The sequence below is a fragment of the Patiria miniata genome, unplaced genomic scaffold (genome assembly GCF_015706575.1).
Source record: "Patiria miniata isolate m_02_andy unplaced genomic scaffold, ASM1570657v1 HiC_scaffold_4, whole genome shotgun sequence".
Taxonomy (NCBI): Eukaryota; Metazoa; Echinodermata; class Asteroidea; order Valvatida; family Asterinidae; genus Patiria; species Patiria miniata.
Window position 1 is genome coordinate 11206583 of NW_024037071.1, and position 16743 is coordinate 11223325.

General features: G+C 41.1%; 1 protein-coding gene across 3 annotated transcripts in view; it reads left to right on the plus strand.

The window, feature by feature from the left end:
* LOC119740136 (protein mono-ADP-ribosyltransferase PARP14-like) overlaps window positions 1–16743 on the plus strand; it is a 76230-nt gene that overhangs the window by 1926 nt on the left and 57561 nt on the right. The window contains exons 1-5 of one of the 3 annotated variants that reach the window (XM_038215343.1): window positions 4716–4837; window positions 10019–10167; window positions 11483–11659; window positions 14934–15101; window positions 16268–16435. In XM_038215343.1, the coding sequence (XP_038071271.1) occupies window positions 4822–4837; window positions 10019–10167; window positions 11483–11659; window positions 14934–15101; window positions 16268–16435 (678 nt within the window). In that variant the 5' untranslated portion in view covers window positions 4716–4821. Of the gene's footprint in view, window positions 1–4715; window positions 4838–10018; window positions 10168–11482; window positions 11660–14933; window positions 15102–16267; window positions 16436–16743 lie in introns of those variants that run through there. The other 2 variants (XM_038215340.1, XM_038215342.1) reach the window with 2 other exon arrangements.

The window sequence follows — 16743 nt, forward strand, 5'->3', positions numbered from 1 at the left end:
TCTGTGTTGCGGGTTCGAACCCACGTATACCAGAGCACATGAGTCGAACTGATGAAACACCCCACTTGAATGAACATGTTTTGTAATACAACAACGGGTTACGGAAGGGCCGATAGAAGGCACCCGCTGATTGGTCAGAATTTCGAAGTCAAGACGTAGTCTTGTCTTGTCTAATTAATCTCCGAATCTGCTCGCATATCATAGACTCTTGCTGTGCAAGGAGACATTCCATAGACTATACGTCTGAGCCGCAACCGTCATCAGGAACATTCCAGTCGCTGTTTCTTTTTTTTTTAGTTTCCTTTTTTTTTGCGCGCGCGCGACCTGAGTGCACCTGCGACGATATTCAAAATTCGACTTATCTGCGCCGAGACGGAACGTGTTCCCGAAAAAAATGAATCAATCGCAGTCGACTTTTGGGATATTCGTCACCGTTATGACGAAGTGACGAATCGCCCAAAACCGAGATTTTCTGAAATCTGAGATTTTGGGATATTTTAACATTTTATGATATCCTCTACATGATTACCAAATTTCGAGACACAACATTCCATCGTTCGTTAATTACGCTAATTGCACATAGTGTTGAAAGTGATTCACACTAGTTTTTCGTTTTGACGAAGGGACGAATCTCTATTTGTCACTTAGTCTCATTAATTTTACACGTGTGCTATATTTAGAAATATGAAGCCTCAACGATTTGCGTTTTGACGAAGTGACGAATCTGCGTTCTAAAATGTAAACATTTTATATACGCGCACGCTGTGTATATCATGCCTCATTTTTGTGAAGAAGTCGGTTTTCCGTTTTGACAAAGTGACGGATATCTTTTGTAATAAATATCTTCTAAATAAACGTGATTTTATGAACTGAGAATTGTTTTTGGCTATTTAACTCCTGGGCTATTGTCTCAGTCATATATTTTTCAATTCTGGGAGAGAAAAGCACACAAAACTGCAAATTGGAAAATCCACCAACTTCAAACGTAATTTTCTCAAAACTCAGTTTTGCATCTGTGTGCACAGAATGCGTCACTTCAAGTCGTTTAATAGTTGTATGGGTTCTCTGTTGTCGGTCTTCTCTGAAACTTGGCTGAAACAATCCAATTCGCCTTTTAGTATCTATTCCATTCCTGGTTAACATGTCCGATGTCACCGATAAAGGGGTTTTCAAAAAGGTAGAAACAGGTATATCTCTGCAGACCCTTGTCCGACTGTGTGCATTTTTGTTGCAATTACTCAAAACCCAACAAATTTGTTTTTAAAATCCCATTTGTGTCCCTATTATAAAGTAAGAAGGAAATTTTCGGCTTAAAAAAAAAATATCTGTAGGCCAAAGATACTTCAAAGTGTTCGATCCGTATTTCTTTCCTGATCACAGAGAAATCGGTAAGACCGTTCAGGCTCGATAACTGGCATTAAAAGTCGGCATATGGAGCAGAAATAACAAAGTCTGGCAGTGACCTATATACCTCTGCAAATTGCAGGATAGTATGGCGCTTCATAATTCACCTAGTCTATAACAGAATGGTCTGTGATATGTGAGCAGATTTGCTGATTAATTAGGCAATATATGTACCCAACCACCTCTTGACCTCTTGAGCAAACAAAATGCTGTGGTCACGCGCCATGATGATGTTAGGCCTAAGCGATACGCGCCAAGCTTGTCTAGGTTTTATAGATCGATGCCCGGCCGTTGTATCACAAAATACCGGGCTCAAATTCACTGAATTTTTTACGAGCTCACACTCCTGTGCACCCATTCTCAAATTTGTATCCTTGTGGAGACATTCCTTTGTTCTCGTGTAGTAAAGTGTTCAATTTTGAAAGTGAAGTTTCAAAATGCTCTTATTTTAACCAGAATTAGTTTCTTTGGCTGAAATTTTGACTTAATATCCCTTTTCTAAAACTCTTTCATTTGCGACAGATCAACCCACATTGGAAATTCCTAGTTTTTGAGTAAAACCCATATATCTATTTCGTGAAAACCTTGTGGAGACCTATTCATCTATAGAAATTGCCCTGTGGAGACCTTTACAATGTTTTGTTCCCTATTGTGTGTGTGTCTCCACAAGGATACGAATTTGTAGTCACGGCTTCCACCCATCTTTCAACCTTCAAGTTATATGGCCCACAAAATGCTCTAATAGCAAAGAATTTGAGGGTGCAAGAATTGTGATTTGGCCCGCGTAGGCAATTCTGGACCCATTTACAGGTCTGCACCCTTATAGGTACACTCCAACACGTGCTCATAGAATACAACACAAAATCGGAAGGAAAAAAGCGCCGCCTGGTGACGGTCAGGAGCAAGGCGGCAATGTGTTTTTCACTGAAAATTAAAGATTACGAATCCTAAGACAATTTTCTTTTCAAGTGTACGAAGGATAGCCCTAGCTGTCTTTTTTTAAATTCCCCTCCCCCAAACCACCCCTAAAATGGTTTCCAATCTGCTGGCCCAGGTCTTAATGTAGGCCCCCGCTCTATGCAAAATAGGCCCACAAGTTGGTATTTTTTGTGAACGAAATCCCCCGCGTTGGAACTTCGAAGCCACATTAGTCACAAATTTATGCTCCACCTCCAGAGATATTTCTAAAACCTGTCGTAATATAGGCCGTAATTAGGACCTCTTAATCAAAATTACCTGTGGTATCACATAATAATGAGTGTACAGCTTTTTGGTGGTTTGCACCCTTTTGGCAGTGCTGACAGGTAATTCTGTCCCCCCTGGTAAATGTGTCCCCCCGGACACATTTACCGGCTCGTGACCCGGTAAATGTGTCCGGGAGAAACTTTTACCTAGGTAGATTTGTCCCCCTCCAGGTAAAAATGTCCCCCTGCCCAACGGTGAAAGTGTCCCTCTGGTTAATGTGTGCAGTATGTACTGAGAGCAGCAGCGTGTCGCGCGCGCCAGTACATATTGCAAGATATGTGGCAGTGATTATCACATGTGTACATATGCGTCTCCCTCTACAATAGAAATTCATCCAATAGGACATTTCGTTACGCGCTACGATGGGAACACAGACCAATCCAAGTAGGCGTTGTATCAATGAGGCGAGGGCCATCGCCATGCATCGCCGCATGATTGACCTATCGCCGTAGAATCGCGATAGATTTCACCGTACTCCAAATCGAAACATTGTGTTCACGTATCATGTATTAAATAGACCAAATTAAATATTTTTATATTCATGAAGGGCAGACTAAAAGTCCAAAATGTATACATGTACCTTGTAGAGTGAATTCATAAAAACAATAAAGAGAACTGGCCTTCCGGGTTTAAAGAGGGGGACAAAAAAAACCTGGGGGACAGAATTAACGGGCCGGAGAGGACACTTTTACCTAGGTAATTCTGTCCCCCCGGACAGTTTTACCGGGGGACAGAATTACCTACCACAGCGGCACCGATGGCGGCGCCCTGAGCTGGGTCGCATGAAATTCGCATGCTCGGATACATGTACTAAAGTGCAGACTGTGACGTGTTAACACACGTGAACATTCTGATCCTCAGATTCGCTCGTACCCCCGCCCTGTTTGTCCTTTTTGTCAAATTGAGTTGTAGTTTAGAAAATGTTCCGAACTATTTGGATGCGGTATTATAATTGAAAATACGTCAGCGGAAGGCAAAACCCAATATAGTCGTGTTCCCTAACGTGGCGCACTTCGAAGCTTACCCAACTTACCTCGTGTAGTGTTGCCAAACCTCTTTGTTGACAAACTTCAAATTAATGCAATGAAATACTAGTACTTTTACCTTATCAATGCTTGCTATTTTACCTCTATGAACAATTTCAGTTTCATAAAATTTAATCCGAAATTCAAAAACGGTGGTGTCCGGAAATTGGGCACAAATTGGCGGAGTGTTCCCTAACGTGGCGCACTTGAATAAATCTTGGAAAATTCCAAATTAACACTTACGAATTCCTGTAAACTTGATAAATTCTGATAAATAATTAATATCTTTACTTACATACCCAGCCAAATGTTTGTCAGAAAATTATTTTCTTATTTTTCAGGGCATTTTCAAAGGGTTCACTTTGCACTTGAAAATAAAATCGGAAAATCACGCCAAAATATCTTTTCCTTCTAACTTTGTTACGGGTAAATAAACTCGCGATTTATGAACAGGACCGTTTTAGAACTTGATGAAGTTTCACTTTCTGTGAAATTTCAGTTTAAAATTTTGCTCTAGGTAGGCGCTACCGGCGAAAAATCCAAGTGCGCCACGTTAGGGGCCGCGCCACGTTAGGGTACATCAACAATACAACATGAATGATATCTCTTTGTAATAACATCTACACGTAGTCAATAAAAAAACCGCCTAGAGAAATATTAAAACTTCGGAATGAAAATTATGATGAACGAAATAGTAGTTTAGTCCCTGGTGGACCGTTCTGGAGTTTGATCTACAACTGTACAAGGTACTCATTCTTATAACATTCCACAGCTGCATGTCTATTATCAGCCTCCGTAAAAAAAGTCATTCTCTGGTGCATGTGTTTTACTTTTAATTAAGCGCGTAACAATGCAGTTTTTATTTTATTCTGTCAAAAGCGAAGGTCTGGGAGCCACGTGAGTATCTGTATCCTCGATCCGCCTATTTCTGCGCAGATAAGGCTTTGCAACCAGATAGCTTAAACATAGCCCCATAAATGTGGCCTATTTACTGGACTGCCTCCGTAAACATAGGCCACACAATGACACATCCACTTGTACAAAAATCGTGTCGATTTTGCCAAATTTGGGGCTAGCTTAAACATATCAAAGCAACCACTGTTCCTCAAAGCTTAAGATCATCCACCTTACTGGTTAACAAAGCGAAATGTTTGGCTATGGAGGTAGGAATAGATGGTTCGGCGTTGCAAACAATTCCTGCCTAGGCTAATTTTACGCAGTCTAGTAGTGGATGCTGAAAATCTGTGCTGTCCGTAGTCTGGTTCCCAGACCGAAAGATCCCGACTATTCCTGATGAATCGTAGCCTCCAACCTCGTCCCCAGTGCTTACTTTATTTCCAACCTCGTTTCCAATAGTAAGCCCCGCATAGGAAACTTTCTTCCTGTATCCTGATTCTATACCGTTATGGATTTATATCGTGTACATGGCGTTGTTATTCACAACGTGCAGTACGTGTTTTCACTCATTTCCTTCCCAAATTGTTCATAATATTATGAAATGTGATACTGCATGTTGTCTTGATAAGATCGTAACATTTAATTTTAAAAATCGTGACGAGGTTGGGTAGCCTCAACCTCTTACCCAGGGTGTCGAGCAGACTACGCGCCCATCACTACCTGTTCTCTCACCCTGTTATTGGGTCATTTGCATGTGCAAGATTTTTGAACACGTATGCAAATGAGGAATAGTCTGGTGCCTGCATGTGCGTTACATTAGCATTTGTTTTTGTATGCAGTGTCTGGGGTAAAAACACAGTCAATTCATAGCAGCGCGAGCATGGCGTGAGTTACGAAAACACTATTTTTATTCAATTAAACTGTTACCATCTTAAAAACAATATGCAGTATCACATTTCATATTAATATTAACAAACTTGAAAGGAAATTAATATTTTTGAGAAGGCGTCGACGAATGATCGCGAAAACCCGTACTGCCCGTTGTGAATAACAACACCAAGTACACGATAAAAATCCATTACTAGCCAATTGCGGTATCGAATCAGGATACAGGAACAAAGTTTCCTATCCAGGGTTTACTATTGGAAACCGTGTTGGAAATAAAGTAAGCACTGGGGACGAGGTTGCGGTAGCTCCGGTTATACAATGTATTACAATTTACATCACGTGACTAAAACGGGAGGAATTCCTCCTTTTTCCGAAAATTTCTGAAGTTTGCCGAAGTCGTTTCGTCGACAATCGGATAGCGCCGAGTATATAATATAGGTTAATTAACTGCTAATTGCTTATTAATTTTATTTTAAATGAGTTGATAATTAATATTCATTGTTTTCATATAGAAAACTTGAAATTCAACGACGATTTTGTGCATCAAACTTTTTGCTGCGTCATGTACAATTTTGAATTTGACGACCGTTACCGAGATTTTCCAAAACTCGGTTTTCATTCGGGCGAACTTTTTGCTGCGTCATGTACAATTTTGAATTTGACGACCGTTCGGCTCTGCCTGCTAACAGTGCTATTTGGTTCCCTAATTTTGAAGATTCCAGATCAACATTACTCAATTTTATCTTACAATAACATCAAACTGTTTTATCATAACTGTATGATATTACGAAGCAAGTGATTTATTTATTGATCAGAACATTAAAAGCTACAAGTGATAAAGCGAAATCGGAAACCTTTGAAAAAGGGCCATTAATGTCATGCTTATTTTTAGCCACGGAGGCTGCCTGACCTACAATTTAAGACGTGAGCGTCGGGAATAATTGTCAGGTCTGGGAACCAGACTATGCTGTCCAGGCCATGTAACTCGATATAATATTAAAAATAAACATTTTTTTAATAACTTAGACTTCTTGGCTTAGGAAAATATATTTCCTTGAGCTTTTCAAACATAATTTCTTTCTTTTTCCTTTCTTTTTTCAATGCCAATACACTTTTCATAATTTCAAGATTATATTCAATATCCTAACGGTTGAATGATTACAAAGGCCTAGGCCCTATACCTATTTACATAGCTTTAGTAACTCAAGCTTAACAAGCTCGTCGGAAATTAACATCCTGATGAGCTTGTTAAGCTGGAGTTACTCAAGCTAATGTTTACCAGTTTACATAAATACATTTGATACATATTTTAATAGGCCTAGGCCTACCTATTAAATGTAGATCCCAATGATATTGTTATTCTGAGAATCCCAATCAACAGAGATAATTTTCATGATGTCAGATTTTAAAAGTTAGGCCTATGACCAAAAAAGTCCAAAATAATATAAGAAATGTGTCTTTTTGGTTGCACTGTAAATTACAGCTTTCAGGTCAACTCGGTCCGAGTCAACTCGGTCGTAACCAACTCGATCCATGACTGACTCGGTCCGTGGCCAACTCGGTCCGTGACCAACTCAGTCCGTAACCAACTCGGTCCGTGACAGACTCGGTCGGTGACCAACTCGGTCCATAACCAGCTCGGTCCCTATGGGAAAATGTACGCAAAAAAGATCGCATTTTTGTGTAACACCCCTTCGCTGAGCTGAGGTACAGTTGCGTGGACAATCAAAAATCCACATTGGGCTGCGCCTACATGTAAAATATTTAAATGCTGCTTTGCCGTTATTCCACTGTCAGTGACATCCTAGACCTTACGATTACAGACTTATTTATTTATTAATTGTTTTTATGGAGAACGGCACCGTTGGCGCTGTGCGGCCAGGCCCGGCACTACTGTCACCGGTGCACCGGCTGTGCATTGTGGCGATGGCCGGTGGGGCCGTGTGCGGTCAAGTGCGGCACTGCCACAGGCCGTGCACCGTGGTGATGGCTGTTGGCGCTGTGCGGCCAAGGGCGGCACTGCCACCGGCCGTGCACCGTACCGATGGTCGGTGGGGGTGTACTGTGAGGCCAAGGGCAGCACTGCCACAGGCTGTGCACCGTGGTGATGGCTGTTGGCGCTGTGCGGCCAAGGGCGCGCTGCCACCGGCCGTGTACCGTACCGGCCATGCACCGTACCGATGGCCTGTGGGGCTGTGCGGCCAAGGGTGTGCTGCCACCGGCCGTGCACCGCCGATGGCCGGTGGGATGGGGCTGGGCGGCCAGGCGTGGCACTGTCACCGGCCGTGCATCGTTTGCTTGAAAGAAAGTCCGAGTGCACCCGGCCAGCTGCATTATGCCCACGGCCTGCCGCGCACAGGGCCAGGTCGTTCGGGTGACTGAAGGGCCGGCAGCGCAGCCTACATGTACGTAGCAGGCCTCGGCACACGTACTTGGGTCGTTTGTGAAACTTTAATTTCAAAGCTCTTTTTTTATTTAAGCTCCACAAGCTATCCAAGGCCCGAGCCGTCCACATGCTATCTAGCAATTGAGGCAACAGAAACTATAAAGTGCGTACAGAGATCTGGAGAAAAAAAAAAACACTCAAGGCCGCCTTAATTAATTGCCTTGTTGCAAGAATCGTTTTGTGCACATTTTCCCATAGCCCCAGAACCGGTTTAGGCCCGTAACATCAACCCTTGGGCTTAAAATTGCGCTCTGGCGGACTGATCTGTGGCCAGTTAAATCATGCTATGCACAGTGCAACGTTTGTAAGTAGACAACCTTGCGGATGTAAAACGTCGTGAATTTGTTTTTCAATCTCTTTCTTGCCTTGTCGGACAAATGAACCTATTCTGATAACCGTCCATGGCATGATGCCTCATAGGTCTGACGCCTCGTTTCCAGTTGGAATATGAGGCAGAATAAATCAATTATTTGCCTCATAAGTCCGGCGCCTCATAAGTCCGATATTTCTGACTTATGAGGCATCGGACTTGTGCTTGGGCCCCATATTTTTTTAATATTCTTTCTTAAATTAATGTATATGTATGTTTCAATAATAACTAACCACTTTTTAATGTATTGCCTATAGTCCTGTATATATACACTGTATGTATTGTTTAAGTGTTTTAATCCAGGGCCTCCAAGGAGAACGGTTCTTAGACAACTGATGGGGCTACCCTGGTAAAACAAAATGATAAATAAAATAACTTAAATAAAATGTGACTTTCTTACCTGATATTCCAGTAGCAACCGTGCAAAACAAGGCACTCGCACGGCCGTCATCTATCCCTAGAACTATGAGGTATGATGATGCACCCAGTGCTCAAAACCGCTGTACAGTTTCATCCTAAACTCCATCTGTATTAATTGTGTGTCAACCAAAGAATGTGTGGAAACAGTACCGATTTTACACCCAAAAAATGAAAAACCCCCTTCTGCACTGAAGCAACATGGACGCACCTTCACATGCACATGTGTGAAGCATTGTGGGCCTGGGCCTGTGTTGGGGCCGTAGCATATAGTCCAGGGGGAAAAATTGCATGCAGGAGTCAGAAGACTTTCGCTTTACAACATGTATGTCCCTGCATAGTTGCCATCATCGGTTTTACCCCATAATTTTCCTCAAAAATCTAAACCTTGGCCTCTTATGTGTTTTCCACAAAATCACCAAAACAATACATAATAAAAAATAAAAAATTGCATTTTGGGTGTCGTCATGATGATGTCAATCACACCAAAACACAACCATATTATGACGTAACAAAACTGCGATGCTATGCAAGGGCATGTCAGCCTTGGCCTACGCCAACTCGGGCTCGATCCCCAGATCTGACGTCTGCACTCCTCTTTGTCTAGCATGACCGTCCTAAAGATCTTCCATGCAGCCGAGCGTTGCCCTGTGATTGCCTCAATGGATGTGGCGTCAGAGACCCACCAGCCCCATTGTCCTCTCTTGAACTTTGGCAGACACCTTTGGCAGGCAGGCGTACAGGTCATTGCAACGTTCCGCACGTGTTCCTGCCAGAAAAAATTTTGAATTTAGCAAGTTGCGTTCATGAGAAAAATCAAAAATTCATAAAATGTTGATGCGTCATCACGACATCACCTAAATATTCATCTTTTATACGTCTTGGTATGCATACAAAATTTCAACCCAATTGAAAAGGCCATTGAAAAATGCACCTTCAAGATGATGTCATGTGACACATGATGAAGTCATAATGATGTCATCATGATGTCACTCCTTGGGACACAACTCTGCTGTTGGGACTTTGCCACTGCTAACTTTGAATGATGTATGACAAAGATGAATGCAAGTAGATGGGAGAAAAATCATGCACAAAGTCTATCGGATTTGGGATAGACCAGAAAGAAGACGAAAAAGAAGAAAGAAACATTGGAGCAAAAATGAAGGCTTTTCTGCAATTTGTGGCAATAAAGTTCAATTTTGGACGTTTATATCCTGCTTTTAAATGCCCTTTCCAATTAACAGTGTAAAATGCGTTTTGGGCACATTCCAGGACATAATACCCTTTTAATTGTAATTAGTAATTTCATTGTTTATTGTTCAACAGGTGTTGAGCAAGTGCTATCAGTTGCTCAGCATGAGCTGAAGTTGGAGGGCTATGACCTCATTCCCCTTGAAGTCAGGACAGATTTACCACCTAAGCCCACTGAATCCAGCTCAGATGATGGCGAAGAGTCTTTTGTTCTTGTCCCAGAGGTAAGGCCAAAAAAAAATAGTCAGTCTCTGGTCAGTCCGAAGTTCCGGAAGTGATGCGGCGACGCATTTTTGTTGTTGTTGTTGTTGTTGTGTTTTTTTGCTTTTTTAAAGCGTGTTTTGTACAGACAAGGTGGGTACTATTTTGCTTTTTGTGTCCTCATTATACATTGGTGTCCTCCATAATTTGCCTTGGTGCCCTTTATCATTTGCCTTGGTGCAATGTTCAGCGGGTGCCTTCTATTGAACCTTCCATTTGTATTCCAAAATATGGCGGCCAAATTAACCAAACAACAGCTAATTTACATTTCTGACCAAAGCAACATCACAACTTCTAAAGTTGACTTTGATTGGCTGGCGTGCGGGGTCACATAAAATTTGCTTGCTAGGATATATCAGATATTCAACGTGTGGCTCTGCACATGTCTGCTACTCAGATTATCTGCATAGGGCATGCGATAACAAATTTGCCAAAAGACCATCTGTGCTGGCAGGCAGATGGGAATTTTTTTCCTGGTCACCCAGCAGTCCAGCTGGTGCAAAATTGAGAATTTTTGTTTTCTTTTGTGTATGTGTGAGTTTGTTTCTGCATTCAATAGAGGACAATAGGGTCCCCAATTCCCGAGAGGTTCCCAATTTGGATTTGGTACAAAACATATGGGAGGTCTTTCTAAAAAGTTAAAGTACAAACAAAAGACAGACAATAGGGGGTCCCTAATTGCAGGCAAATACACACTTGGGTGGGTGTGTATGTGTGTGTGATGGGGGGGGGGTTTCAATCATCTGACTTTCAGAGCTCTGTTCAAGGCAGACAATCTTGGACATTATTGGACTGTCGAGGAAGGCCTTCGTAATATTGTTACTAGCATCTCAATTAATGGAAACTAAAAGTCGCCTGATGTGAAAGAGAAATCGTTCCAAACACTTTACTCATAAATTATGTAAAATGTATGTGACTTTGATACGTAAACACAACCATCCAATTAAAATGTAAATCAAATTAGGTGTTGCCCTTCACCGACGTATAAACACTGTATTCACAGTGTGTTACCTCCCGAGTGAAAGTTGGGGGAAAAAATTTACTTTTTGAGAAACTTTGAATCTAATTTCATTCACCGTACATGTACATTTTGCATTTCCCTCGTTTTTTTGGGAGGCAAACACATTGTGACTTCCTGGTGATGTTTTTCTGTGTGTTTAAGTCAATAAAGCCGCCTTCAATGCAGAACTAACTCCTATGCAGACGGGCACAATAAACCAGATGGACACGCTAGCAGCAAAGAAACTCCCTAACCTCAATGTTATACACTGTCTTTAGGGTAATGTTGACAAGGAGACCTTGAAGGATGGAGGTCTCACAAAGGAAGCATCTGCTCCAAATAAGGACAAGAACCAATCACCAAGCCAGACAGATGGTCCACCAAGCCGACCATGCAGTTCAAGAATTGCTGCCACTCTCCACCTGCCTGGTGTAGCATCATCTAAGACTGGAGAGGTATTGTGTTAATTGATATCGATTATGCCTGCCAGGCCTCGCGAAATTTTTAAAAATGTGGTTGCTCTTCGGGCACGGGTTCTTGAAATCTGGTTGCCCTGAATTTCATTTTCAGTTGCCCAATAAAGAACTTTAATATTGCCCCAAACCGAAGGCTGATTTCTTTATAATGTACATGGCTGACTTACCTGAAGTGGCTCAGGGCTCGCAAAATTGGCTGTCCGATGTCCCGGGCAGGACAACCAAAATATTTTGTACTGGGCTGCTGCGCTATCGCCATATTGCAAGCGTGGCCGGAGAAGTGAGACCATGACACCGGCAGTGGCCGACCGCGGTTGCGTGCACGGTACCTGCGCTCTGCGCCACGCTGGTACATGGTGTACAGTGGTCCGGTCATTATTATTGGAAACACACGCATACACAGGATTGCATTCGGTATGCAAAACGCATGATGTAGCCGGACTGCGCCGTTCTGTTTTGGCTGGTACCCCTTTTTACCCCTCAGCCGAGAGGCTCAAGGGGTTTTGTCATCACCTACGGCATCCGTCCGTATGTCTGTCCGACCGTCCGGGCAGCTTAGTTTCCGGTTCATAACTTGAGTGAGAAATGTTGTTTAAGATTGTAACTTCGGTAGGGGGTTGCCCTTAGGAATAGGCAAGTTGGGATTGGTTTTGAGGTCAAAAGGTCAAAGGTCAAGGTCACCAAGGTGAATGGTTTCCGGATGATAACTTGAGTTAGAAATGAAATTTTGGTGTCTAACAAGAACTTGACTGTTTTCATCAATCGTCTGTTGTTAATAACATGAAACTTAATCCATCAAAATGCAATTTTTTGTTTATAAATTTTGAGCGTAATTCACCGCAGTCACCATTTCTTCATATCGGTGACTCACCAATTGAAAGAAATGACTGTTTGAAAATTATCTGAAGATAACCTCAAATGGGACAAACAGGTTGATGCTATGTGTAAAATATTCAATCGTAGATTGTTTTTCCTACGTCAGTTAAAACATTGTGGTGTCCCCATTACAGATCTGGTTACTGTGTACATTCAATATGTCAGACCTACTCTAGAATATGCGACCCCTGTCTGGCACTCATGTTTATCAAAAAAGCAAGAGGAATGTCTAGAAAAATTACAGCGCAGGGCTTTTCTTATCATTTTGTCTTATGAATATTGTCTCAATAGGTCTTACAGTGAAATATGTTCCCAACTCAATGTTCCCCCACTTTCCGGCCGCAGAGAACAATTGTGTTCCGTGTTTGGCAAATCACTACTCACTTCCCACAAATTCAGAGACTGGCTGCCCCGATTAGGAACAATGGGTTAAGGAACAATGATCATCTCAGCACAATATGCTGTAGGACTAACAGGTACAAATGTAGCTCTATTCCCTACTTAACTGATCTGATTAACAAAGATATGTGACCTCTTTTTCCTGAGTTGATGAAGGAATTCGTTGTTGGTCACAGTTTCTGGTTAACTTATTACATGAAGTGGGTTGGGTATGCATAAGCTCACTCAATGACGGCCATCTCTGTGGGGGGACTGCGACTGCGTATTTTACGCAGTCGGATTTGAATGATTTTAATTTTGATTTCTTGTGTGTATTTTGTTGTGATTTACCTTTTTAATGTATCTTTCATACGATGTAATTCTCTGTAGTTTTAATATATAACAATTTTTAATGTGTGTAAATTAAACTGCAATTCGGCCTTATGGCCGTGAAAGTTTAATAAAATAAACCATTAATAATAGTAATAATTAATAATAATTGGTAGGGGGTTGCCCATTGGTACAGGCATGTTGGCATTGGTTCTGGGGTCAAAGGTCAAGGTCACCAGTTTGAGTTAAAGGCTCATGGTTTCCGGATGATAAGTTGACTCTGGCTGAGGGGTTTCAATAGCAAAGCTGTTATTTGTGGTTTATGCATTGATCTCAATGGGTTTATGTGTACAGTAGATTACCAACTTCAAATGGCGATAGCGTAGCAGCTGAGTCCATTCACTTCAGCCCAATACTCTGGATTCTTCTCACCAGTTTTCAATACTGTGACTCCTACCAGCTGTATGGTCCCTAGGGTCAGTGACCATTAGCTGTGGTAATTGCCCTATCAATCACAGCATATGCATCAGCCATCTGACATGAAAAGCATGCACTGTGGAGGTAGAATTAGAAAAAAGTCTGACTGTTTCTTATTTCCTTTCTTGAGATATGTTTGGTCGATTTTTATGATTCGAAGTTGCTTGCATAACTTTTGACACTATTTCCATTACTTTACAGTATAAACAACAACCTAGTAGATTTGTGTAGATATTTTTGGTCAGTAAACTCACATTCAGTGATGCCATATAAACCACCTGTCCATGCCTCGTTAACCCTAACTCCCTAGGGGGTGTGCAAAATCGTATTGAAATTGGAGGACTCTGGACTGTTAGGGCTACCATTTGATCAGATGGAAGGTTGTGTTGAAAACTGCCCCATCCCAAATGGAGTATAGACCCATGTTTGTCATAGGCGAACTCAGTCTGGTTCTAATGGGTAATCAGGAAATGCAAAAATGGCATCATGATTATTGTGCGGCGCTGTGCACATGGGATTCTGGAACATTTGAAAATCCCATGAACTAAAATAAAGTGTAAATATGTGTGAGTATTGGTGGAAAAAAAGTGGTCGCCCATTGGGCTGGCAACCTGGAACTTTTGGTTGTCCGACAAAATATTTTGGTTGTCCCGCGGGGTTGTCCCGTTGTTCTCCCAAAAGAGTTTTTTGCCCCTCCCATAATCAGGCCTTTAGAAATGTATTTTCTCGATGTCACAAGAAATGACCAAATTTGTCTTGTTCATTTATTTCACCTTAGGTCCTTAAAAAGTATGTTAGCAAAGTCTTTTCAAACTGTACAATTGTACATGTTTCTTTGTTACATTGAACAATATTTACAAATAGTTGCATTTACAATCAAGCAGTAATCCCATATGTTTTTATTTTATTTCATTGTGCTGTATTGTATTTGTTATGTATAGTACATACATATGTGTAGTCATTCGTTGTGTATGCACGGCCCCAGTGGAAACCAGTTTTGAACTGTTCGGGCATACCCCGGGTAAAGAAATGTAATAAATAAATAAATAAAATTTGTAAATAAAGATGGTAATTGCATCAGAGCTGAGATGGTCTTAAAAATGCATCATGGGGCCTGATGAGCAGGGGCCATAATGATGTAATTAAATGCTTCAGCAATAAAATTGTGCGCTGTGTACTCATCATGTTACAGTTACCTCCAGGTCCACATGCAGCCCACCATACACCAGACCCTGCTGAAATGTCCTCACAGCAACCTACCGTCGGTACCACTGTACAGGGAGAGGAACACTATGTAGACGCAACAGATGAAGATCTGTATAGCCCAAATGGTTCAAAGAAACCATTTGCGGAAAAGGAGGTATTTTAATTTGCACAGAAGTCTTACCTTTATAGTTAACCTAAGAGAGCAATTTTATTACATTGTATGTTAAAAATTGATTTTAGGTGCTTTTCTTTGTGTTTTTGTTACATTTTTACAAAAGTTTCGTGTACTCTTTACTCAATACTCATTTAAAAGAGCCTGAAAGTTTACACATTCTTGTTCCACGGTTGTGGGGACTACACACAAGTTGCCCCATGGTATGATGTGGACCGGAGACGCTATGGGGACAGCAGAAAGTCCCCACAACTCATTGCAATTAACATGCACATATTCTAAAATTTGCAATTAGTTTTGGTACATTGATTTCTTAAGAAAATTACACTCCAAAAAGGCCTTTGTAAAGTCATTACTAGCCTCTCAATGTAAGGAAACTGAAAAATTGCCTGACATGAAAGAGAAATATTGTGCCAAAAATTAACCTCTCACTTCTAAAATTTAAGTACATGGGGACTAAATGGAACTTGGTGTACTCTTTATACAAAGATGAACATTTATAATATAACTTTGTTGTGGTCATTGGGTAAAAACTGAAACTTAAATAGGAGACTAAAATGTCTTTAGGATACGGTTTTTGTGAATAAACATGAAGGACTAATAAGCAATTACAAAAAAAATTCTAAAATCACCGCTGATAAGGACTGCATTTCAGCTATAGACCAACCAAATCTAAAACCGATCGGCTGTATGTAGGTAAAATCTTTGCATCGTGATACATTATCATTCTTCATGCAAGTACACAATGTGAAAACAATCGTGAAAGAACAAGAAGACCTAGCAACGAAAATGCTGGATGTGGAAGGTCGTAAGTTTTTTACCTATCTCCAATGGATTTCTCGCCATTTTTTCTTGAGGAATACCAAGATAAAATTCCAACATAAATGTTTGTTGGGGTGATTGCGGTTAGAAATCATTCTGTCAAAATTATAGCGAAAAAAGGGCTCTATTGTGTGAAATGGAAGGGATGTTGACACCTATGGCAGAACCAGCTGATTAGAATGGACTTTTTTGAAAACTCTTGAGTCTAATTTTACTCTTGTACATGTTAATTTTCATACCTCCCTCCTGAAGAGCAGGGGTAATAATGGTGTAATGCTTCAGCAGTAAAATTGTGCGCTGTGTACACATTATTTATCGTATTGCAGGTACCTCCAGGTCCACATTCAGCCCACCATACACCAGACCCTGCTGAAATGTCTTCACTGCAATCTACCGTTGGTACCACTGTACAGGGAGAGAAGCACTATGAAGAGGGCACAGATGAAGATCTGTATAGCCCAAATGGTTCAAAGAAACAATTTATGGAAAATCAGGTATTTAAATATGAACAATAGTCTTAACCTTTATAAATTTGATCTTTGCACTTTGTCTTCTAAGGTTTAAATCTAAGAATATTTATATCACCCCGACGCAAAATTCTATCTTATAATAATTGAATTTGGGATTGACTGTTTGCCAGATTTGCACCAATCTTGCATGCAATCTTGCATTGGCATATGGCTTACTGGTCATTTCAAAAAGGCAGTAGATTCAAACATTTGGATCACAAGCACCAAATGCCCCATAAAGATCCACCAATTACCAAATCCTATTTGATTTCTTACTCCTGAAATCAGGTATC